Genomic DNA, 22,867 nt, shown 5'->3' on the forward strand with positions numbered 1-22,867 from the left:
CAAAGTTAGTATCATGTGAGCTTACATGGACCACAGCCCATTTCAGCAGCTGCACAAAGTACTGTTCTTATCCTGCTAGTAAAAAGTGCAGTGTTTGCCTGTTTGCCCTTCAGAAGGATCTAGCATCCGGACTCTTTTTACTGAATTGAAAGGCATGTCTTTTTTCAAAAGTTATATTTTTGGAACTGTATACAGTTTTAGGATATGTGAGGGAAAAAGCATATCCTTTAACTGTCCCATTTTGGCAGGGACAATCTTGATTAATCCTCTCTTGCCCCACTTTTTCAGGTACTTTTAAAATGCCCCAGTATTTCTCTGATCTTCCACTTCCCCCTTTACAGTCAGCTTTCCTCAGCAGCTGCAAAATTAGTTCAAAGGTAGGTTACAGTCAATTAGCTCAGCAAGGGGGAAAGGAAAGAGGAAAGTGTTGCCCTTCCCAGTAGGCTCAGGCAAAAGCAAATTTCTGGACCCTCTCCTAGCTTGCCTGTTCTTCCTCATTAATAACTTTGACCATCTTAACCCAACTCTGATATTGCTTGGTCATATATGTCCCAGTTTTCCTATATAAAATGTTGGAGGATATTCAAAAGCATAGAGGGATATCAGGGTTTTTAGTTTTTAACTGTTGTTTTTATGCTTTGATATTGTGTTTTTAATATGTTATACAGTACTGTTTAATACTGTCTTAAGGGGGGGAGGGATAAAGTGTTTTTAATTGTTATATTTTATATTTTACTGTTGTCAACCGCCCGGATTGGTTTGCCATAGGGCAGTATACAAATAAATATTATTATTATTATTATTATTATTATTATAAAACCTTTGTCATACATGATCTTCCAACCAAGCATTTTAATCTTAGCTATCTCTGTTTTCTAAGGCAGGTTACACACTGCCATTAAAGTACGCGCGGAGCGCCCCCTTAACCCTAGCACGCGCTCCGCGCGCACAAAATGGCGGCAGTCGTTCCACACGGCCGCTGCCATGATGGCGTGACGAACATGCCGCCTCCAAATGAGGCAGCGCAGAGCAGGAGCAAGAAGGAGCTCCGTTTCGGAGCTCCTTCCTCATTTGCGTCGCTGGGCACAGCCTTCAGACGGCTGCGCCCAGCAACGCAAGGGAGAAAGTCCTCCTCCCCACCACCGCAGGGTGTCCTTGGGGCTTGAAGCCCCAAGGACACCCCTTTCCAGGCTGTGGGGAAATGGCCTTTTGCCGCTTCCCTGCAGCCCGGAAAGCGGCGGATCAGGGCCTCAGCGGCTGCCGTTCTGGCCACTGAGGCCCCGATACACTGGGGAAAGGCACGCCTACAGGCCGCCCCAAAGGGGCGGTCTGTAACGCGCCTAAAATTCCATTTAATCTCTGCTCTTTTATCATCTCCACCAATGTATTCTTCCTGTTTTGCATGTTGAAGTCCAATATGTGTTGAACATAGAGTTTGCTCACAGAAAACTTCAAATAAGGAATAATACCTATTTATAGTCCACATTTATTTTATGTAGGTGTTATATACATGAGAGCGGAAGAGAGAGAAAAAATACATTCTAATATTACACACATTTGTATCAGAGGAACAAGACTGATTCTACTTCCCTAGCCATGGATGCATTTGGTATAAGTTCCTGTAGTTTGCCATGTAAACCATAAACCAACCTCTTGCACATAACTGTTTGTCTATACAATATTCTTTTTTCAAACCATAATCTGACAAATTACACTCTAAAACAAGATCAACATAGTAAACATTACCTTTCTTGACATTTACATTTTCCAAGCTCTTCTTTGTTACACATGTACACACTTTTCTGTTAATCAAATTAAAAGATAATAAACTTTTTAAATGATAAATTTCAAATGATCCAGGGCAATACTTCAATGAACATTTACACCAGTACTTAACCTTTTTCTGGGGGGGGGGGGGATGCCATGGACCCCACTGAGAATCTAACAAAAGCTATAAGACTCCTTCCCCATAACGAAGTGACTATGACGTGGTACAGAGTGCCTACAAATGGCGCCAAACCACGCAGCTTCCCTGCGGAGTAAAAAGAACCCGTGAAAAGCAGATTCTTTTTACGCTGCAGCTGTGACGTAACACGTGCACCACTGGTGCACTCATTACGCAAGTGCCACACGGCACCGTGCAGATGTCGTGCGGCGCTTGCATAACAATGGCACTCATGTGTACAGGGCGCATGTGATGAGGGCATCTTAAAGGGCTGTCTGCACTGGCCCTATGACAAACAAAGGTTACCAAACCTTGTGAAAGTTGCATCCCATGCCACCTTCACTTTTGTTTGGAATAAACCAATATCTTCATAGCAATTTTTAAAAAATTAAAACGTAAAGATCCTCCCTCCCTTGTCCTCTCTTCTCATCCTGTAAATTTGGACTGTAATCTCCTTAGAGCAGGAACTTCAGAGTAACATTAGCAATTAAGATCAGTCTCTGTCCAAAAGAGCTTACAATCCACATTTAGGGGGTGGGAAGTGAGCAGAAGCAAATAGTAATCAAGTCTAGGAGGATAGTACTGAAAGAACACCCTGTTTCACACATGTACAGAGAAAAATCCAAAGCAATGCAGATCAATATTAGAAAAAATCTCAGTGCCTTTTAATCATGGTAGTATATAAAATTCAGTGGAATATGTCCCAGAAGGACTAAATCAAGGCTTCTTGACCTGTGCTCCAAGTGCCCTGTAGGCTAATTGCTCAATATAAATATTAATGCTTATAAATGAGCTATCAAGCAGATAGTCGTTTTTGCAATGACTTTGAACAGAAACATCTCATGTTTGAAGCTTAAGATCAATATAGTATATTGTACAACTGGGGGAGGGGAATCCAAAATTCATGTGTTTTGACATTAGTTCTCACCCTTTGGATGCTCCTGAATACAGGAGTAGGCTATTGTGTGAATCATACAGTCCACACTATGCTATGGACACTATGCTATGGTTCAGCTTTCTTGATCCTCTACGCATATATGCTGCAGGAGTTCTTTATCCCCAAGCCAGTATGCAAAGGGATCTTGTAGCACTTTTGAGACTGATTGAAAGAAAGAAGCTGGTAGCATGAGCTTTTGTAGACTTCAGATCCATGTTATCCCCAAACCAGAATAAATTACACTGGGGGCTGGTGACTTCCATGTCAGTGGTATGGTAAATCCACTCTGGATTTTAGTACTGAACCTTATTTGGGTTCATGGTTCAATGCCTTCACTGGGTCCCTTAAGGTTTTGACTAAAAAAAGGAGATGGATTCACACCAGCCACCACTGACAGTCATTGACATCCTGACACAGACAAGACCAGTTTCTGGCATTAAGCTTTCCTGTGTTTCGTTCTTCCATAATGAAGTCAGAGCAGCCTGAATGTTCCAGCATGACATTTCTCAGAATGAGGATAAAGCCTGTGCTTCAGTCTTGTCTATTGAAATTAATGGAATATGCTCCCTACTTAGACACATACAGGGATGCATTGTAAGGATGCAGTCTTGAACTTTTTAAGGAAATAAAGGATTGACAGCTTTCAGACATTAAAGTTTTGAGAATAGTACATATTTCTGAAACTAACAATAGCCAGCTAATGATCTGAGTTGTGTAGAAAGAAATCTCACTGCAGTAAAAGATGAAACACTTCAAACTTACATTGTAGTGCCACTAGTTTCAATGGGAATGTACAATATGTGATTTTATTCCACTTTTTCCCAATTTTATCCAGATTGATCCCCATACAAACAGGGAATCAAACTCTGTTTTCCAGAGTCCTAGTCCAACACTCAAATCACTACACTTCATTAGTTCTCACACAAGGCAAGAATAACTGGTTCTAAACTGGGAAATAAAATTTTATTTTAATTAGACTTTTTGTGTATGTAGTCACATGTTCACTCAAAAATAAATCTCATTATTTTCAGGGGGCCTTGCTCCAAATTAGGTATGTATCTGAGCTCCTTTTCACACAACTCAGTTATAGTGCTATGATTCCATTTTAACTATCTTGGCACACTTGGAATCCTTGGGATTTGTAGTTGAGGGAGGAGGAGTCAGAACTTTCAACCAAAGTGCTCTACAGCCTCATCAAACTACATATTCCAGGATTAAATCAGATGCATTCTGGCAGTTAAATCCACTAATGCTGTAATTGAGTAGTGTGAAAATACCCTAAATACAGCCTATTTGATTTTATAGACTATATACATTTGAAGTTTTATTGAACCAAGTAAAATCCTGCATAGTATTGATTTGAATTTCAAAGATTTCACATTTTGATGGTGGTTAGCTACTGATTATTTTTATATTTCCATGGAAGCTGGAAATCATTTGGCATTTTCTCATTTCTTAAAAATATAAAGGAAAAGGGTGGAAACCCTTGAAAAAGCCATAAATATTACTTTTGTGATAAAAACTAGAAAAAGTATGAGATTAATATTCTGTCCATAAACACATTTACTTAATTTCACAGGAATCACATTATCATCCCAGCTGTGGTCCTTATCACCATTTGAACACTTCAGCTCTACTTGCAACAATAGCTGATTCTTGATGTTTGTCTTATTGTAATAGCATGAATTGCACAGGGGGTTTTCATCTGCACTAATGCCATTATCACCATTACCTCATTGTTTTGAGTGAGACTTCTGTCACAATGCAGCTAAAGAAAAGCATTTAAAAGAGCACCAGTTTCAGAGTTAAGAACTTAGTATGAGCTTAAATTTCCATGTTGAAATCAGGCTGAAGTACCAAACTCATTTATTCATCAGTATATCCCATTTAACTCGGGGGATCTTTTGATTAAATATACTTAACACTGTACTGTACAGTGCTTAACTTTGGCTGGGTCATACCACAATTGCCACGATCTAGGTTTATAATTACAGTATTTCCTTAATAGTGGATATGCTTAAGACAAGGGTGCAAGTCAATGTGAAATAAAATATCAGCAAGACAGTGTTCAGAATAGCCTTTTCCGGAAAAGAGGATTCCATGGAACTATTTTGCATAGATTATTTCCAAAGAGCAACATTGAAGTTAAGCAAACAGGAGAGGCAGGAGGGATGTAAATAAAGAAAAATGCAGGAGTGGTTTTGTATAGTGGGGGACTTTGAATAATAATAGTAATAATAATGATGATGATGATGATGATTTATTTTTAGCACCCACACTTCTTGGTGGTGTCAGTTGACAGTGTAGTGGCCCAGTTCTTGAGACAGATCCCACTTGTAAAGGCATATTCTTCTTTTGGGGACAGTAGAACAATTGCTATATGATTCTGCCCAGTATGATTTTGGAATAGATGAAAAAAATGTTGGAGTCAGATGAGACATGAAGTGAAATTCGTGAGGTAGAAATCACTCCTCTACTAAAGCAAGTCTGAGATAATACCAGAAAAAATATTAAACTGGATTATACAGGAGTCTGTTTGCAAGTACTGTATCTTGATAGCAATGCAGTGATTAGTAGGCGCCAACATGGTTTTTCAAGAACAAGTCGTGCCAAAGTACAGTGATCTTATATCTTTTTTTCAATCAGATCAGTAGTTTAGTAGATGATGGGTCCCATTAAATACAATGGCATAGTAAAATGGTGTCCCTCATATAAAATGGAAAATCAAAGTTTGCTATTTGGAATTTATACTTTTTTAAAAAATATTTTCAAGCCATGGATGCTTGAATCCGTGGATTAAAAATCTGTGTATAAGGAGGGCTGCCACATTTGCTCTGTGATTTATGAAAAGTCATAAACCAACACATTCCTAATATCTTAGTGTTTTCTGCATTTTGAGATGTAATTTCTCTAGAAATCAGGGCAATTTTTAACTCGCCATGCATTATTCTCAGAGCAGGGGCGTGTTTAATGTGTCCTCTAATCTCTAAAGAAAAGGGCTATACCCCACAAAACCTCATGTCACAATCAATTTCTGTTAACTTTTAAAAGGCCATAAATGAGGATCTCTCTCTCTCTCTCTCTTGAATAAATATTAAATGTGGATACAGGGAATAGTAGACATGATTCGATATGGTAAGAGACACTGAGAATTACAAATGTGCTTCTATGTATGATAGACAGCCTTTTATTGAATTTGTTATGCACAGTGTTACTGACTAGTAAGCACCAGAGACCGAGATCTGCAGGCTATCTTGGCTATAGTTATCAGATCATATATTGCTAAGAAATTCAAACAAAGACTAAGGCTACTATAACAAAATGGAGTGGCTCATGTGATCTGCATTCTTTTCTGGAACGCTCTGGTTCATTCTGAAGGAGGCAAAGAGTGTCAAACATGAGTTCTTAGGAAGTGGGGTCAATGCTTGTTTTTATTCATATTCCCCCACCAGTGTAGCTGCCAAAAACAACTTCTAGCTCTAGTTTTTCACTTTGAACATTTTGCTCAAAGAACAAAATCACCTCTCTAGAAAAATGAAAGTACAGTACTAAAAATAAATAAATGTGTTGAAATAGATGTAATTAATCAGTAACTTGGGATGACTTTGGATGTTCCAGACAAAGTGCTGAGACCAGATGAAAACATGAGACAAAAATTATAATTAGTCTGAAGGGTATTGAAAGGATATAAACATTTGTGTCTTTGACTTTAACATGAACTCTCAACACATCTAAGCACATCTCCAAAAGCATGTTTTATAGCCTTATATACAAAATGGACTCCAGAAAAGATTCTGTTTAATATCAATGGATTATCGCTTCACGGGTCTGAATAACACTGAAGCATTACTGAAAACCCATCTTCCTATATTGTTGGGGACTCCTTCACTTTGGGAGCAGAACTCCAAGGAAAGGTAAGGGGAAGAAAGTTTGTATCTATTTCATTTGGAGTAAGAGAAATACCAATAAATAATAGAGTTCTAGAACATAATTGTTCCTACTCCTATGATCATCTGCCACTGTCAGTACTATCAGTCCGCAAAGCAGAAACCCTTCAGCTAAGTATAGACTATGATTGAGCATGGAAAGGGCACAACACTTTATCTATTTCATGGTGGCAAATAACAAATGGGTTTGACATCTTTCCATTTATGTACCCAACGCTTGTCTACATGGGCACCGCCATTTTGACCTGACGAACGCTTAGCGTCTGCACATCCCGGTGCATTTGTGATGCTGCAAGTGCGCCATTGGCGCACTGCGGCATCACAAATGCTCCACAAGAAGAATCCAGTTTTTAAGGGTTCTTTTTGCTCCGCGGGGAAGTCCTTTTTGGGTGGTCTGTATCCCACCTATGTTTGCTTTTCCAGGCTGTAGGGTGGGAGCATTCCTGAACACTGGCTACCCTGGCTAGGACTGATGGGAGTTGCAATTCAACAACATCAGAAGGGCCACACAATTCCCACACCTGCTATAAACCACAGACTAGTTAAAGCTATATTTGTTGTTGTTTGCCTTCAAGTCGTTGCCCAACATCTAGCAAACCTAAGGCAACTCTATCATAGGGTTTTCTTGACACGTTCCTTCAGAGGGGGTTTGCCCTTGCCTTCCCCTGAGGCTGAGAGTGTGTGACTTGCCTAAGGTCACCCAGTGGGTTTCCATGGCCAAACTGGGATTTGAACTCAGGTCTCCCATGTTCACAATACGCCAACTCCCAGAATTCCATAGCCTTGAGCCAGAAAAGAGTTAAAACGACGCCAAACCGGGTTATTTCTCCAGTGTGGATGCAGCCACAGCGTCTTACAAACTGTTTAATTAGACGTTTCCCTGCCCTCAGGTTTATAATCTAATAATATTAATCCAGTTTGATCCCACTTTAATTAACGTGGTTCAGTGAGATGGGACTCTGAGAACTGTGGTGTTTGTGAGACATTGAGCCTTCTTTGTCAGTCAGAGAGAGAGAGAGAGAGCGCGATCTGATGCCATAATAGACTACAATTCCCAGGATTCTACAGCACTGAGCCAAGGCAGTTAAAGCAGTGCGAAACTGGGGTTGCTATTCTGTTATTGGGTTATGATTAAGTGCGAGTGGGCGTGGCCCGAAGGATGATGCGGTTGAGTCGCCATGGCAACGCCAATCGGCTCAAGGGGCCCTGCGTCGCTGCTCGTGCTGCTCGGGTTGACGTCAGAGGCGCGCGCGCGAAGGGGGGCGGAGCGGCGGTGACGAAGGCGGAAGTAGAGGCTGGAAGCAGAAGAGCAGTCAAGGAGGGAGCCGCGATGGAGGTAACCCCACTTTGATTAACATGGTTCAGTCCTCGCCCCTGTCTGTCAATCAAACTCTCCCTGCCTCCCGCCTTTTGTGGCTGAAAGGGCTTTTGGAACAGGGCTAAGAAGCATGCGTTTACATTTATCCAAGTGTATATATAAGTGTGTGTGTATGTATGTGTGTGTGTATATATGTGTATATATATATATGTCTGTGTGTGTGTATGTATATGTGTGTATATATGTATAAGTATGTATATATATGTGTGTGTGTATATGTATATATGTGTATATTTTTGTGTGTGTACATATATATATATGTATAAGTATGTATGTATATCTATGTGTGTGTATGTATGTAGTTATATGTATAAGTGTGTGTGTGTGTGTGTGTGTATATATATATATATATATTATTGTTATTGTATTTTATTGATGTGTTTTTATTGATTTGTAATCCTGCCTCAATCCCTCTGGGAGAGCTGGAAAATATAAATAAAATTATTATTATTATTATTATTATTATTATTATTAAATCCAGGGTGACCAGACATGTCCTCCTTTCCCAGCTTTGGACTGGGACTCTGCAGAGCAGGGTTCGAATCCTGGCTCAGCCATGTTAAAAATACTAGGTGACCTTGAGCAAGCCACACTCTCTCAGCCTCAAAGGGTGGCCAAGGCAAACCCCTTCTGAAGAAACCTGCCAAGAAAACCCTATGATAGCTTTGCCTTAGCCACATACACACCCCTTGGTTCGAGGATGTCCTCCTTTTCCATCCTCCCTTTCAGCCTTCTTCTGTCCAGAAGGAATCCCAAATTCGTCCTCCATTTGGAGCAGGGCTAAGAAGCATGCATTTGCACTTATTCACTGAGTTGAAGGTTACACAGCTCAGGGAAGCGTTTCCAGGCATTGCATGATAGCCTTCTCACGTTACTTTAAATTGTTGTTGGACCTATTTTATTGAAAGCTGGCGTGAATTAATATGTATGATTTAATTGTTTGTGTAGAATGTACGCCATAGGCTGGTTTATTTTAGCTATTTTAATTGTATCTACAGCGCTGTGTAAATTCACAGCGCTATATAAATAAAGCTTCATAATAATAATAATAATCCAAGTCTCTTCAGCTTCTATAGTTCTTCTGTGGGTTTTTCAGGCTATGTGGCCATGTTTTAAAAGAGTTTTATTCCTGACATTTTGCCTCCATCTGTGGCTGGTATCTTCAGAGATGCTTCAGTATGGTCATGTCCCCCATTTTTCTTGACTGCCCTGCATCTTTACAGTGCTTTGCTCTTCTTTGCAGTGAGGACATCTCTTCACCCTGGTCTTTTACCTCCTCACCGTTGCTTCGCGGGTGGCATTTATGTCCCGCTTTCTCCACAGTGAGCTCAAGGCAAATGAGTTCCTCCTTCCCCACTTTTCCCTCACAACAACCCTGTAAAGTGGACCTGTAAGCTGAAACGCACCAACTGGCCTGAGGGAGCCCCGAGGATGGATTTCAGGGTTTGGTGAGAACTAATTTTCTCTGGGGTTCAAAACACACACTGCAGAAATCATAATCCAGTTTGAGACCACTTTAACTGCCCTGGCTCAGTGCTAGGGAATCATGGGAACTGTAGTTTATTGTTGCACCAGAACTATCTCTCTGACAGAGAAGGCTAAATGTCTCACAAACACTACAGTTCCCAGAATTCCCTAACACTGAGCCAGGGCAGTTAAAGCACTGTCAATCTGGATTGTTTCTGCAGTGTGTTTTGGACCTGGATCAAGGAACCAGGAAGCCCCTGAGGAGCAGAATGTGACTAAGGTCTAAAACACATTGCAGAAGCAATCTGGTTTGAGACTGCTTTAACTAACCTGACTCAATGATAGGGAATTCTGGGAACTGTAGTTTTGTGTGACATTGAGCCTTCTCTGTCAGAGAGAGCTCTGGTGGAGCCATAATAAACTACAATTCCCATGATTCCCTAGCACTGAGCCAGGGCTACTAAAGTGATCTCAAACCGGATTATTTCTGCAGTGTGTTTTGGACCTATGGCTCTAATCATCCACACCGTAGAAAGAAATGCAGTTTGACACCAATTTTAAATGCTGTAGCTCCACCCTGGCTTAGTGGTTTGAGCATTGGACTAGGACTCTGGTTTGATTCCCTGCTTGGCCATGAAACCCACCTTGGGCAAGTCACACTCTCTCAGCCTCCTCAAAGGATGTCAAAGGCAAACCTCCTCTGAACAAACCTAACCAGTAAAATCTCACTGTAGGTTTGCCCTAGGATCACCATAAGTTGGAAGACACAAGTGGTGTTAAAAAGCAGATCCGTACCTAAAACAGAGGTTTGTTAAAATAACATAAGACTTTGCAGGATGGGGGAGTGGTTGGAGCTTGTTGTTACTCATGCTGGTCTTTTGCAATTCTAGACAGATGCAGCAGACAGGCAGAAATGAAACAGGTGACAGATGGGCATACAACCATTTCACTATATGGTGTTCTCACAAAACTACACTTCCCAGAAATCCATATTTTCACTATCCCTTAAGGACAGGTTTAACACCTCTAATGATACTGTCTCAAAGTTAGGCCAAAATCATATGCATGATTGTCTTAACAGTCCCACTGAACTCAAGAGGGGCTTACATCTGAATAGGCCTGTGCAGGGTTGTACTCTAAATCAGGCACACGGGATGCTTAGGGTTGTTGGCTTTGTAGGTTCAATTGGTTTGGCTTTTGCAGCAGCCTGATACACACAAAACTCAGTTCAGCTTTTCTGTCTCCAAGAATTGGTATGGTGTAGTGAGTAATGGGATGTGATCAGAGGATCATGTCTCCGTCTTTACCTTGAACCTTAACTGGCTTTAGTTGAGTCACTATCTCTCAGATTCAGACCCTCCCTGTTGCAGATTTACAACCTGGGGGAACAACTGTTGAAAAAATGAACACTTGACACACTGTAATGCATTCTGTGACTCCCTAGTATAACATCCCATCACTATGTACTTAACATTTACTACCTGCATTTCAGTGTGCCAGGCTGCTTTTAAAACAGTATAGAAGCAGAATAAGTAAATACAACAGGCAATCCAAAATATGTATGCTAGCAATTCCATATGAATTCAGTGCTGACCCTGCTACAGCTCCAGTCAGGGAATTGTTTTATCAGCTCTTCTGGCCAAAAGAGGATTGTAATTACTTTTCTAAAACCAAGCCTTGGCAACACGTTTTGACTGGACATGTGAACTATTAGAAATCATAATTGTTTCTGAGCATATGATGAATAAAAGTAGACAGAAGTCCCTCTATACCTGTGATAATTGGAGAACAGAGGAGTAAAATTTTATGGAGTTAGTCTTAAATTGTTATAGCCAACTTCATGTAGAATAGTTATCTTTGATCCAAAACACACTGCAGAAATAATCCAGTTTGAGACCACTTTAACTGCCCTGCCTCAATTCTAGGAAATTCTGGGAACTGTAGTTTGGTGAGACATTTAGCCTTCTCTATCAGAGACCCCTTATTGCCACAATAAATGACAATTCCCAGGATTCCCTAGCAAGGTGCCATGGCAGTTAAAGCAGCCTCAAACTGGATTATTTCTGCAGTGTCTTTGGGCCCATTCTTAGGTTCAGTTGTTTTGGTTTTAGCAACAGCCATCAAGAAAATAGTTTTTTGCCTTGCATGTTTAAAATAATTCATCTTGATAGCAGATGAGTAACTGATTTATTCATACTAGTAGCCTGCAATGTGTAGATATGAAATTATCTTGTTCATAAATATTGTATCGTAAAATATTTCTTCCTGTCCTTCCAACTTAAAGCTTTACATTTTTCAAATATAAGTAGACAGTAAGAGGATTTATTATCATTGGCTACAAACTAAACACAAAATGAATGGCCTAACAATATTCCAGTGAGGTACCTCAGTGGGGCCTTAATTTTATGGTTAGGTAGTACATTATAAAAGTCCACATGTCCTTTGAGGATCTTCCTTCTGAATTTTTGTTGTTATTAACCATCCTCAAGTCGATCTTGACTCATAGCAACCCTGTGGATGAGACATCTTCAAGACTCCTTGTCCTCCACTGCTCTGCTCAATCCCTGAAACTCATACCCATGACTTCCCTAATATAGTCCATCCATCAAACATGCAGCCTTCCTCTCTTTATGATTCCCTCCACCTTTCCTAGCATTATTGTTTTTTTCCAGTGAGTCATGCCTTCTCATAGAATCATAGAGTTGGAAGAGACCACAAGGGCCATCCAGTCCAACCCCCTGCCATGCAGGAAATCACAATCAAAGCATCCCTGATGATGTATCTGAAGTACAACAGGTTCAGTTTGATCAACTTGGATTCCAGGAAGATTGTCTTTTTGGCCATCCATGGCATCCTCAGCACTCTTTTCCAGCACTACATCTTGAATGAATTGATTTTCTTCCTATTTTCTTTCTTAACTGTCCACCTCTCACATCCATACATGGTAATAGGCAGTATAATGGCTTGTATGCTTCTAACTTTTGTGCTCAGTTGTATATCTTTGCATTTTAGGATCTTTTCTAGTTCTTTCATAGCCACCCTCCCCATTCTTAATCTTCTTCTGATTTCCTTGTTGCAGTCCCCATTTCTATCAATGTTTGATCCCAGGTATGAGAATTCCTGTACTATTTCTATTTCTTCATTGTCTAGGTTGAATTTGTGTAGATTTTCCATGGTCATTATTTTTGTTTTCTTTATGTTCAACAGTAGGCCTGCCTTTGCACTTTTTTCCTTGATCTTTCTTAGTAGTTGTTCCAGGTCTGTGATGTTTTCTGCTAGTATTATGGGGTCATCTGCGTATCTTTTGTTGTTGACATTCCTTCCTCCTATTTTCACTCCTCCTCCTTCTTTGTCCAATTCTGTTTTTCTTACAATACATTCTGCGTATAAGGTCCAAAACACACTGCAGAAATGATCCAGTTTGAGACCACTTTAACTGCCTTGGATCAGTGCTTGGGAATCCTGGGAATTGTAGTTCATTGTGGCACTAGAGCTCTCTGACAGAGGTTAAATGTCTCACAAAACTACAGTTCCCAGAATTCCATGGCACTGAGCTATGCCAGTTAAAGTGGCATGTAACAGGATTATTTCTACAGTGTATTTTGGAGATAAGTTGAATAGGTAGGGTGATCAGATTAACTGTGGCATATCATGTCTCCTGAACCTGACAAACTGACTAATTAGAACTGGATTTATATGAAATAAACCAGCTTGAAAGTGAGCTATTAAGTTAATTTATTTCAACAAAACATTATTAAAATTAATTGATTTAGGCTTCAAGCAACCCACTACACTCCGGTTATTCTAAAATGAAAGTAGAAACTTATGAACACCTCCTACTAGCTGCATCAGAAAAGGAAAGGAAAAGGGGAGCTTGCTAGCTTCAGGTGGATGGTGGGTGGGTAGGTTTACTCCTACCAGGTCCAGAATACACTATTGTGACATCAAATGTGGTTTACCCTTTCCATTCAGATGCAAATGAAGCAGTAGAGTCATTGAATAGATGTTTTATTGGTTAATTATCCAGTTTTTGACTAGTGAGGATGCCTTCAATTCATCCAAACAAGATGTACATGTGAGTGATGCCACCCAAAAAGGCAATCTAATTTTGCTTGTTCTCTGGGAGCCTTTTCTGTTTCCCAGGAAGTCTGCATAACTGGCTTCCAGGTAGGGTTTAGAAAACAAGCAAAAGGTACAGTTTAACAAAAGCAGAAAGAAATTGTATTGAACACATTGGTTCTAAATCCTGAATAGAAGGGTATAGAATTGTATTGTAGGATTGCAAATCTGCATTCATTTGATAGGGAATAAGCACTACTGGACATTTCTGAGTAAACATAACATAGGGTTGTACAGACAAAAGCTTTTCATTCTGTCAGGATTTTGGAATAAAGTGACAGCTATATGGTGACCATGCCTTTTGAGATTAATTATTATTTTTAGCTGTTGTCGTGATACTGTTTTAAATTGTGTCTTCATTGTTATAATCCTATTGAACTACACTGGTCACATGGTGTAGACCCACAGAAGCAAAAAATATCTGGTATGGCATGGTTTACATAAAAACTGTATTTCCACTCCAGCTGCAAGATGGTGGTCAAGAAATGGCAGGCTCTTCTTCCACAACTACAGCAGGGAAATCAAAGGTAAGGTTTCTTTACAGACATAACTGATTTCAGAAGTAATAATGTAACATTTTTACTATGACTCAGGCCGGGGACAGACGGGCAAGAAGGGGCGACTTAAAGGCAGGTTTGGGCTGCAGTAACCATACGCTGTGGCCCCAACCTGCCTTGAAGCCAGCCCAAAAAGAAGCAGGAAAGATCCACGCCTTTTTGGGCCGGAAGAAAGCTGGCTTTCCTGGCCCTGCTGAAGTCTGAAGTGGCTTCAAGGCATTGCAGTGGTGTGCGGCATGTAAATGCCGGGTCTCTGGAGCATCTTGAAGCCACCCACATCTGGGTGGCTGCCTGAATTGCATGTGGCTTCAGGGCAGCTTAGGAATATGCAGCATATAAATACTGTACCGTGTTCCGAAGCTGCCCAGACAGCGGCATTAAAGGGCCATCTGTTCCAGCCCTCATTTTCTAATGCAGAGGTTTACTGTGCGTAATGTGCAGAAAGCAAAATTGTTGAAGACATTCAAAAAGTAATGTTGGCTGCATCAAGGGTTTATTAGGCAAACACGGTTGACAGCTGTCACTGAAATAAAGCGTTCTGGAAAAAGTTTGGTTATATTCATTCAGACATTTGTTTTTTTGTTTTTTATTGCTCATTCTTCCAATAGTGTTGTGAAGTCAAACTAATTTTTACAGCATTCAGCCATGTAATCTAAATTGCTTCCTCCATTTTATCAGCTTGTTAAGATTAACAAAGTTAAGGATTTATATTCAGAAGGTAAATCCTCATAATGTTTACATATGGAGGCCTTCTGAAATAATGTGGGGTATAACAAAAATGCAAGTGAAAATCATTTTATGCACTGAATACTGCACTGGCATTGTGCTCTGGGACTGGATTTTTGGGAAAGAGGCAACAAGGCCCTCCCTTTGCTATACCAGGATTTTTTATTTCTATATTAAACACAAGTGTGGCTAGCTAGGGTGTCTCTCTGAGTTTTAAAGTGATAGATTAGTAGTCTGGGATGCCACTGGAATAGGGGCAGGTGCACAGACCTACAGTGCTTTCCAGGGCAGGTGTCCTGTATTAAGAATATGCAGCTGTTCAGTTAAGGGCTCTCCAGAGGACCATGCCACCCCTATCTTCCCCCCCCCCACTGCCCCCCCAAAAAACCAAAAAGAAATGATTTGCACCAAAATACATCCAGTGCCTGGGAGGGCAATTTTGTCACATTTTTGACCCGGCATGGACCATTTTAGGTCCAGGAGGAGGGCTTTTTTTTTTCCAACAGAAAGTGGCTGGAAGATTAATTGAAGGGATAAGAATATCTAGATGGTGTTTGTTTTTTTTAAAGGTTTAGGGTACTGGGGAGCCCCATGGCTATAAAAGACTGCCTTTGGGGCTGCTGCATCATCACCACCCCACCCTATATGCTGTCACTGTTACTTTTCTGAGACGCTTGTTCCAGTTGACAGATCTGGCAGGGACAAAACAGGGGCTGAAACCAAACCATACTGAACCAACAAAACCAACAACAAAACACTTTCCTATTGACTGATATACTTCAGTATGGCGCATTTCTCAGTGTTCCTTATGGGTTCAGAATCTATTAAAGTGGACGGGTTTCTACTGACAAAGTATTGTCTGAAGAGCAGAGCTATAACAATTACTTGATGTGTTACTATTCAGTGTTGTTAATTATAATTTGAGAACCATTCATAAATTTTCCAGCTGGATACACTGTCAAAAGAAGATCTTATCAAATTTGCAAAGAAACAAGTGATGTTACTACAGAAAATGAAGTCAAGATGCACAGGTACCATACAGAAATTGGTTTTAATTTATCTTAAAGCAGCATAACAGGATCCACAAGGGTCAGTGGGGGGGGGAGCAAAAAGGATCCATACGTTTCGTTAGGTACAACAAATGAGAAGAATCACAAGAAAGATCTTACAGTATTCCTGGGTTATTACTATAGTAATGAACCTGAATTACTTGTATGGGTCTGTAGGAAAAGATATCATTGTAATGAATCTACTGTCCGTATTTGGGGAAATGTACTCTTTTTGCTTTCTAGAACTAGAGAGAGAGATTGAAGAGGTGAAAACAAAATCTGCAGGAGGAACTGATGATATTATACAGGTAGGAAGACATAATTTCATATATCACATATAGTGTAAGTATTTTTAATCCTCAAGAAATCCAGTATTCCCATGTGGTCAGAGAATCTTTTCTTGTGTCGTACAGCTCATACTTAGGGGCTGTGCACACCGTCGGGAAAGGACAGGTTGGGGCTGGAGTCAGAGCATAGCATCTATATGATTCACACCCCAGCTCTGCCCCCAGAGCGGCGTGATGCTGTGTGCCGTACCACGTAGTGTACAGCGTCATGGCGCTCCTCTGGTACTGCATCATGTGGGAAGGTGCACCGTCAAGCCACGGCTTTTGCGCCCTGTAAAGGCCAGATTGGGGCTGCAGCATGCAATTGCCGTGGCCTCGATCTGGCTGTAAAAGGGGCTGTTGCAGGCCAACCCTTAGGCGCAGTCTGCACAGCCCCTTAGTTTGCCATCTCACATATCATTTGCCTACTAAGTAAAATGTTGGCAGGTATATTTATTTTAAATATACATATTTGTATGAAATTTGTGTTAACCACTGCTTTGTGTCTCATAAGAATGGAAGATGATATAGAAATGTTCTTGAAATTGTATATAACAACAATCACTGCTAATAGAAGACTGCTCTGCTAGAAAATGGGAGCAGGATAAGTTAGATTCCTGCTGTTTTAACCCCAATAACCTGGTTCTGACATAACACTGAAGTTGTTGTTTGCCATTACATGCAGACCTTGAGCTTGCATGCCCTCTCCCCAAAAGCACAGTTGCAAGGAAATCAGAAATTTTTGGTTCCATTTTCAGTTGACTGCAGTTTAATATTGTTTTTGAATTGTAAACTGTGGTACATCTTACCAACAGTTTGTTCCAGCACATGTTAATGAATAAACTCTGGTTTTGAATTTTTCTTTTTTAAGTAAATCACAGTTAAAATTAACTGCTGTTTAGGACTCAGGTTAATAACAAGCTATTATTAGAATCAGGTGTAATAAGAAGCTATTATTATCAGAATCAAAAGGTATCAGTATCCTCCTTGCAGCTGGAAGAGGAAATGGAGGGGATCTCTAACAAACCTCATTGACATAATATTAAACCAGGGATCGGAACTATGCAGCTCCCAGGCTACACATGGCACTTGAGGAAGATTTTTTGTGATCTTTGGCTCCATACAGACAGGCCAAAATAAAGCTGCTTTGGGTCACTTTGGAGGTATGCTGTATCAATGACGCATGCGTACTAAGAGTCCGGAAAATGTCAAATTAGTGGCCCACACAGTGTTGGGGAGGACCCAAAGGTGACCCTCCAACCCTGTCTGTGTTCAAGCCTAAATTAAACTATAGTTTAGCATTATATTGAAACATATAGTAATTTGTTTGTTTGTTTAACTTTCACTTCCTCCTTTCCTATACTGATATGACACACTAACCTTGAGGCTATGTAGTTAATGAGAGATAAAAGAAAGATCACTTAAAATAGGTGGCTTATCCTGTGGGCATTTTTGCAAATACCTGTTTTTCAAATAGTATTTTCACTGGCTGTTCCAGGTTTGTTGGAAATGCCAGCCATCTTCTAGAACCATACCTAGAACCACAACAGTACCCTACTAGTTAAGTCAGGTTTTTTTTCAAGGTGGTCTACAAAGATTTATAGGGAAATAAATGACAATAATTAGCAATAAAGCAGATATCTCTGTGGTTTTAGTGCCTATGGCGCATAAAGAGCAAGGATGTGCTGCTGAGTAAAGAAGTTCTGTGTTTGTTTTGTATTACTTTTGATGTACATTAGAAGTGGAAATGTTGAAGGAAAAGTGAAGTATCTTTCAAGAAGTAAACAAATGCTTTGTACTATTTTTCTTTGTATAATGATCTTTCTTTCCCTCTTCCCCCCCCCCCCCCAAAAAAAAAATTAGGCTCTCACAGAGAGACTGGATGCAGTTCTTCTGGAAAAAGCAGAAATCCAACAGCAATGCCTCGCTCTGAAAAAAGAGAATGTGAAAAGACAACAAGAAGCAGAGGTACTTCATAAGTAAAGTAAATGTTTCTAATAATCTGATTTAATCTTGGCTTGTAATCACAAGCAGAAAGCTATTTCTGTCTTTCAGTTCCTAGGTTCACAGGTATCACAAACTGTCCCTCTCACCATCCCTATCTGTAAAGAATCAAGTAAGAGTGAACCCTATGGGAATGGGACCCACCCATCAGACCCATCCCAAAGAAATTAAACCTACTTCAGGGGGACTTTGCTGTTCTGGGAATTTAGGAGCTGAACAAGCTGCCCCTTTCAGTGCCAGATCGGAGCCATGGCAACTACATGCCAAGGCCCCAATCTGGCCTTTCTGCGGTGCAAAAAGGAGCTGTACAAAACAACACTTTTCTGCACCGCGGAAAAGGCGCCATAGATGCCGGCACCATAGCTTTTCTGCACTCCTTTGGCGCTGCGTCATCTGGATGCAGTGCCAGAGGAGCGCCATGACACCACCCGCCGTGGGGTGGGGTGCATGGCATTATGCCGGTATGGAGGCAGAGTTGAGTGTGCATCGTGCGGACGTCAGAGCCCCACTCCGCCCCGATGCTGGCCCTTATGGCTGATCTGTTGAGGCTCATAGTCCTGAGCCAACATTCATTTATAGTAGGATTTTGACTTCTCAACATGTTGTGGATGAAATCCTATTCACCACACGTGTAGTTATACAGGGTTGCCTGCTACACTTACGGTATTCTATGAAAGGTAAATGCTCTCTCAGAAAAATAGCTTCCACATGCCGATATTGTGGATACCTCACTGTCTAATTACATGCACAATTATTTGTTTTGCAAGCAGTTTGACACAGGTTCCTGACCTTTGAGATGTATGTTTTTGGGAAGAGAGTACTTACTCCTGCTAAGATTCAGGTGTTATTCCCATGGAAGGTTTGGGCATTGCAGAAACAGTGAAACCTTTAGTTCTGTGTTTTGCTTATTCCTGTCAGCTTTTTAAAAGAACATGCTCTGCTGCTTTATTTTCTGATTTACTGTGCTTTATAGACAGGAACTGCCATTGCACATAAAGGATGTATAAATTGCTCAGGGATTGCATGCTCATTTTGCAAACATAATAACTTAAGGAACAGCCAAACTTTATTTAAGCATGCTGAACCAAAATCCAATGCTCATCCTTTTGAAATCTTATGTTGCATTTAATCAAATACAAATTTTGGTTTTAAGTGAAGAAAAGCTATATTTTTGGTTGGGATAGGAAGACAAATACTGCTGGTATACAGTTGTCCATTTGTGTGGACTTCGGATCCTCATCCCTTGCTTACTCACAAGGGGCAAACTGCGGGGGCACACCGCTGTTCAAGCCAATAGGGCTTGAATATTGGCGGATTTCCATTTTTTGCAGGGTGGTGGTGTCTGGAATGGATCCCCCGCAAAAACGGAGGGGCGACTGTAATTCTACATGTGCAGATCTCATACAGATGTTTCGGAATCTTTATCTGTCCTGTTCCTTTCATTGTTAGTGCTGTGTGATGGGATTGGGGAATTAGCTTGATATAGTCATTTAATTTCATTTAAATTAATACAAGTTTACGGGTTTTTGGAACATAGGTAAATATGACACTGTGCTCTATGTTTTTATTCTTGTTAGGCTGCTCTGGCTAAAGAAGAAAAATTGCAGAAGCAGGTTGCACAAGGGAACACTGCCTACCTGAATGAAATTGAAAGTCTTAAAAATGAAATTGCAACATCACAATCCAAACATGCTGAAGCTATAGCCACATTGCAAAAGGAACTACATACAGAACTGAAGAAACAAGAGAAGCTCACTGAACAGCTTGAATGTTATAGTAATAGTCGTGAAAAAATGAAAAAACTGCAGGAAGAGGTAGATCAAACAAAAACCATCTATGAAGAGCAGGTATTGGGTCTGCAGAAACAGTTGAAAGCTTGTGATGAGGCTAAGAAGGAGGAAATTGCCAAACTGGAAGATGTTATTGAAAGTAATTCTCAGTATCACCAAAATGAAATAAATAAATTAGATGAAGAATTATCCAAACTGAAGACTGCTCACCAGAAGGAGTTGTCAGAGTTGATACATCAGTTTGAAACCACTGCTAAAGCACGTGAAGATGAGCAAAACAAATTAGATCAGCTAAAGCAGGACTTAGTAGAAGAGTACAAGCTAAAAGAGAAAAACATGCAGGATGAATTGCATGCTTGTAAAGAGAAGTATGACTGTGAATTGGAATACATAAGGCAAACTTTGGCTAAAGATGAAGAAATGGAGACTAGAAGTGTAGAATTGGAACCAGAAATGGGAGAAAAGACCAGGCAATTAGAAAACGCTTTAAAAGAATTACAATCTCAGCACAGTATACTAAGAGATGAATTAACCTATATGAGTAACGTTAAGATGAAACTGGAAGTGGAACTTCAACAGACAAAGGATGAATATTTTCATGAGAAGGAAGATTTAGAGTTCAAAATTAATGAACTGCAACTTGCCAAAGAGGATCACAGTTGTTTAACTGAAAAACTAAAATCGGAGCTTCAAGCAGCTAGAGAACAACATGAGAAAACTGCGAAAGAGAACAGCCAGGAAATTCAAGAACTAGTAGAAAAGCATAAAAGGGAGATCTGTGAGATTAAAGAAACAGTATCATCTACTTTAGAGGCAAAAAATCAGTCCTTGGTTATTGAAATACAAAATCTGAAAGAACACTGTCAGAGGCATGTAGAGGAGAAAGAAGAAGCAATTGCTAGTTATGAAAGCTTGCGAGAAACTCTGGAGACTTTACAAACTGAGTTGGGGGAATCAGCTGGTAAGATAAGCCGAGAATTTGAATCCATGAAGCAGCAGCAAGCTTCTGATGTTGATGAACTACAGAAGAAGCTTAGAGTGGCTTTCAATGAGAAGGACGCTCTTCTTGAAACAGTGAATCGTCTCCAGGAAGAGGTAGAACAGTTTTCCTCCAAAAGAGAAGAAGCAGAAGAACTGAGGCATAAAATAGAAGAACTTAAGGAACAGAATGAGAGACTTGTTATTTCTCTTCAGCAGAGAGAAGCCTTTATAAAAGAATTGGAAGAGAAGGAGAGGGAGCTCTTCTCACAGAACAGTAGTATCTGTGATGAAATGAAGTACTCTGCTGAGAAAATAGAAAACCTCCAAGAAAAATGTGATGTGGAGAAAGCGATGGCTGTGAAACTTCAACAACAGACTGAAGCTCTTAACCTTTGTAACCATGTGTTAGAACAACAGGCAGCAGAATTAAGAGAGAAACTGGAAAGTGCTTCGGTGGAACAAGAAAAAAACCAGCAAAAGCTGCGGGAATTCTCGCAACAAATTGAAGCCCTTCAGCAAGAGAAAGTATGTCTTTTGTCAGAATTAGAGAGTTTGCATGGTGAGAATATTAAAATAAAAGAAGAAAGAGAGATAGCAATGGAAAGCATTGCCTCTGAAAAAGTGGACTGGCACATCTCTAAAGAGAAAGCAGATTGCTTAGAAATGGAACTGCAAACAGCCTGTAAAGAAAAAGACCATTTGACTAAGCTGCTTGATGAGGAAAAGGCCTTCAAATCACTCATTATGAGTCAGCTGCATGTCCTTCTTGAGAGGATGGGCTCTAAATATCCAGAGGAAAACGACAGAGATGATGTTTTTGGTATACTGGAAGCTATAAACAAATTCTTGGAAAATATGAAACAGGAAGAACAAAATATGACTTCGCAGAAGGATGAAAATGTTATTCTACGGCAGGAGATGCAGCGGCTTCAGGAAGAAAGTGAGGCTGATTGTATGGAACTTAGATCTCGACTGGATGATTATGAAAAAGAAAAGCGCCTTTTAAACAAGGAGTTAGAAGGGGCTCTCTCAGAAAAAGAAGCCCTCCAACTAGATATCCAAGAGTTAAAGCACACCAGTGAAAAAGTCAGGAATGAGAATCAAGAACTTCTTGCCCGAATTGGACAAATGTGTGAACAACTTGAACTTCATGAAAGCAAAACAAAAGAGCAAGAAGAAAAATTGGAAGAAGAGCGAAAAACATTAAGCTTAGCCGTGGAGCAAAAAGAAATGGAGCTGAGAAGTGTACAAGCTGAACTTTCTTTGCTAAAGGTTAGGCCTTTTATTATTAAGGTACTCTTGATTTATCCCCTAAAATTGTGTATAACCAGTTCACATTTTGTGTTCACCTTGACAAATTCAGTCCACCCATGATCCCCTAAAGACTGTGGAATGAGGTCAGAGCCTTGATCTGGAAACAGTAATTCCCAGATTCAAAGTAATGAAAACAATTGATTTAGAGAGTGGTTTTAAGAGGTTTTTTTCTATCCAAGTCAGTGAAAGAGTCTTTTCCAAGATTATGCCAAAGGTACTTAAATGAGAAAAGGTGAAGCTTCTCATTTATTATTGATGGCAAAGATGTTTTTTTGTCTGTCAACTTTTGAGATGTATAGGCTAAAGCATGTTCATGACTCTCATATT

The 22,867-nt window shown here is 40.2% G+C and overlaps 1 protein-coding gene across 4 annotated transcripts in view; it reads left to right on the forward strand.

Annotated features, from left to right (window-relative positions):
* Positions 1–6,562: 6,562 nt before the first annotated feature.
* The window catches only part of GCC2 (GRIP and coiled-coil domain containing 2), a 37,344-nt gene continuing 21,039 nt past the window's right edge, over positions 6,563–22,867 (forward strand). For 2 of the 4 annotated variants that reach the window (XM_042458362.1, XM_042458365.1), the window contains exons 1-6: positions 7,973–8,165; positions 14,258–14,320; positions 16,023–16,107; positions 16,369–16,433; positions 18,315–18,419; positions 20,033–22,498. In XM_042458362.1, the coding sequence (XP_042314296.1) occupies positions 7,989–8,165; positions 14,258–14,320; positions 16,023–16,107; positions 16,369–16,433; positions 18,315–18,419; positions 20,033–22,498 (2,961 nt within the window). In that variant the 5' untranslated portion in view covers positions 7,973–7,988. Of the gene's footprint in view, positions 6,797–7,972; positions 8,166–9,470; positions 9,656–14,257; positions 14,321–16,022; positions 16,108–16,368; positions 16,434–18,314; positions 18,420–20,032; positions 22,499–22,867 lie in introns of those variants that run through there. The other 2 variants (XM_042458363.1, XM_042458364.1) reach the window with 2 other exon arrangements.

The sequence above is a fragment of the Sceloporus undulatus genome, chromosome 3 (genome assembly GCF_019175285.1).
Source record: "Sceloporus undulatus isolate JIND9_A2432 ecotype Alabama chromosome 3, SceUnd_v1.1, whole genome shotgun sequence".
Classification (NCBI taxonomy): Eukaryota; Metazoa; Chordata; class Lepidosauria; order Squamata; family Phrynosomatidae; genus Sceloporus; species Sceloporus undulatus.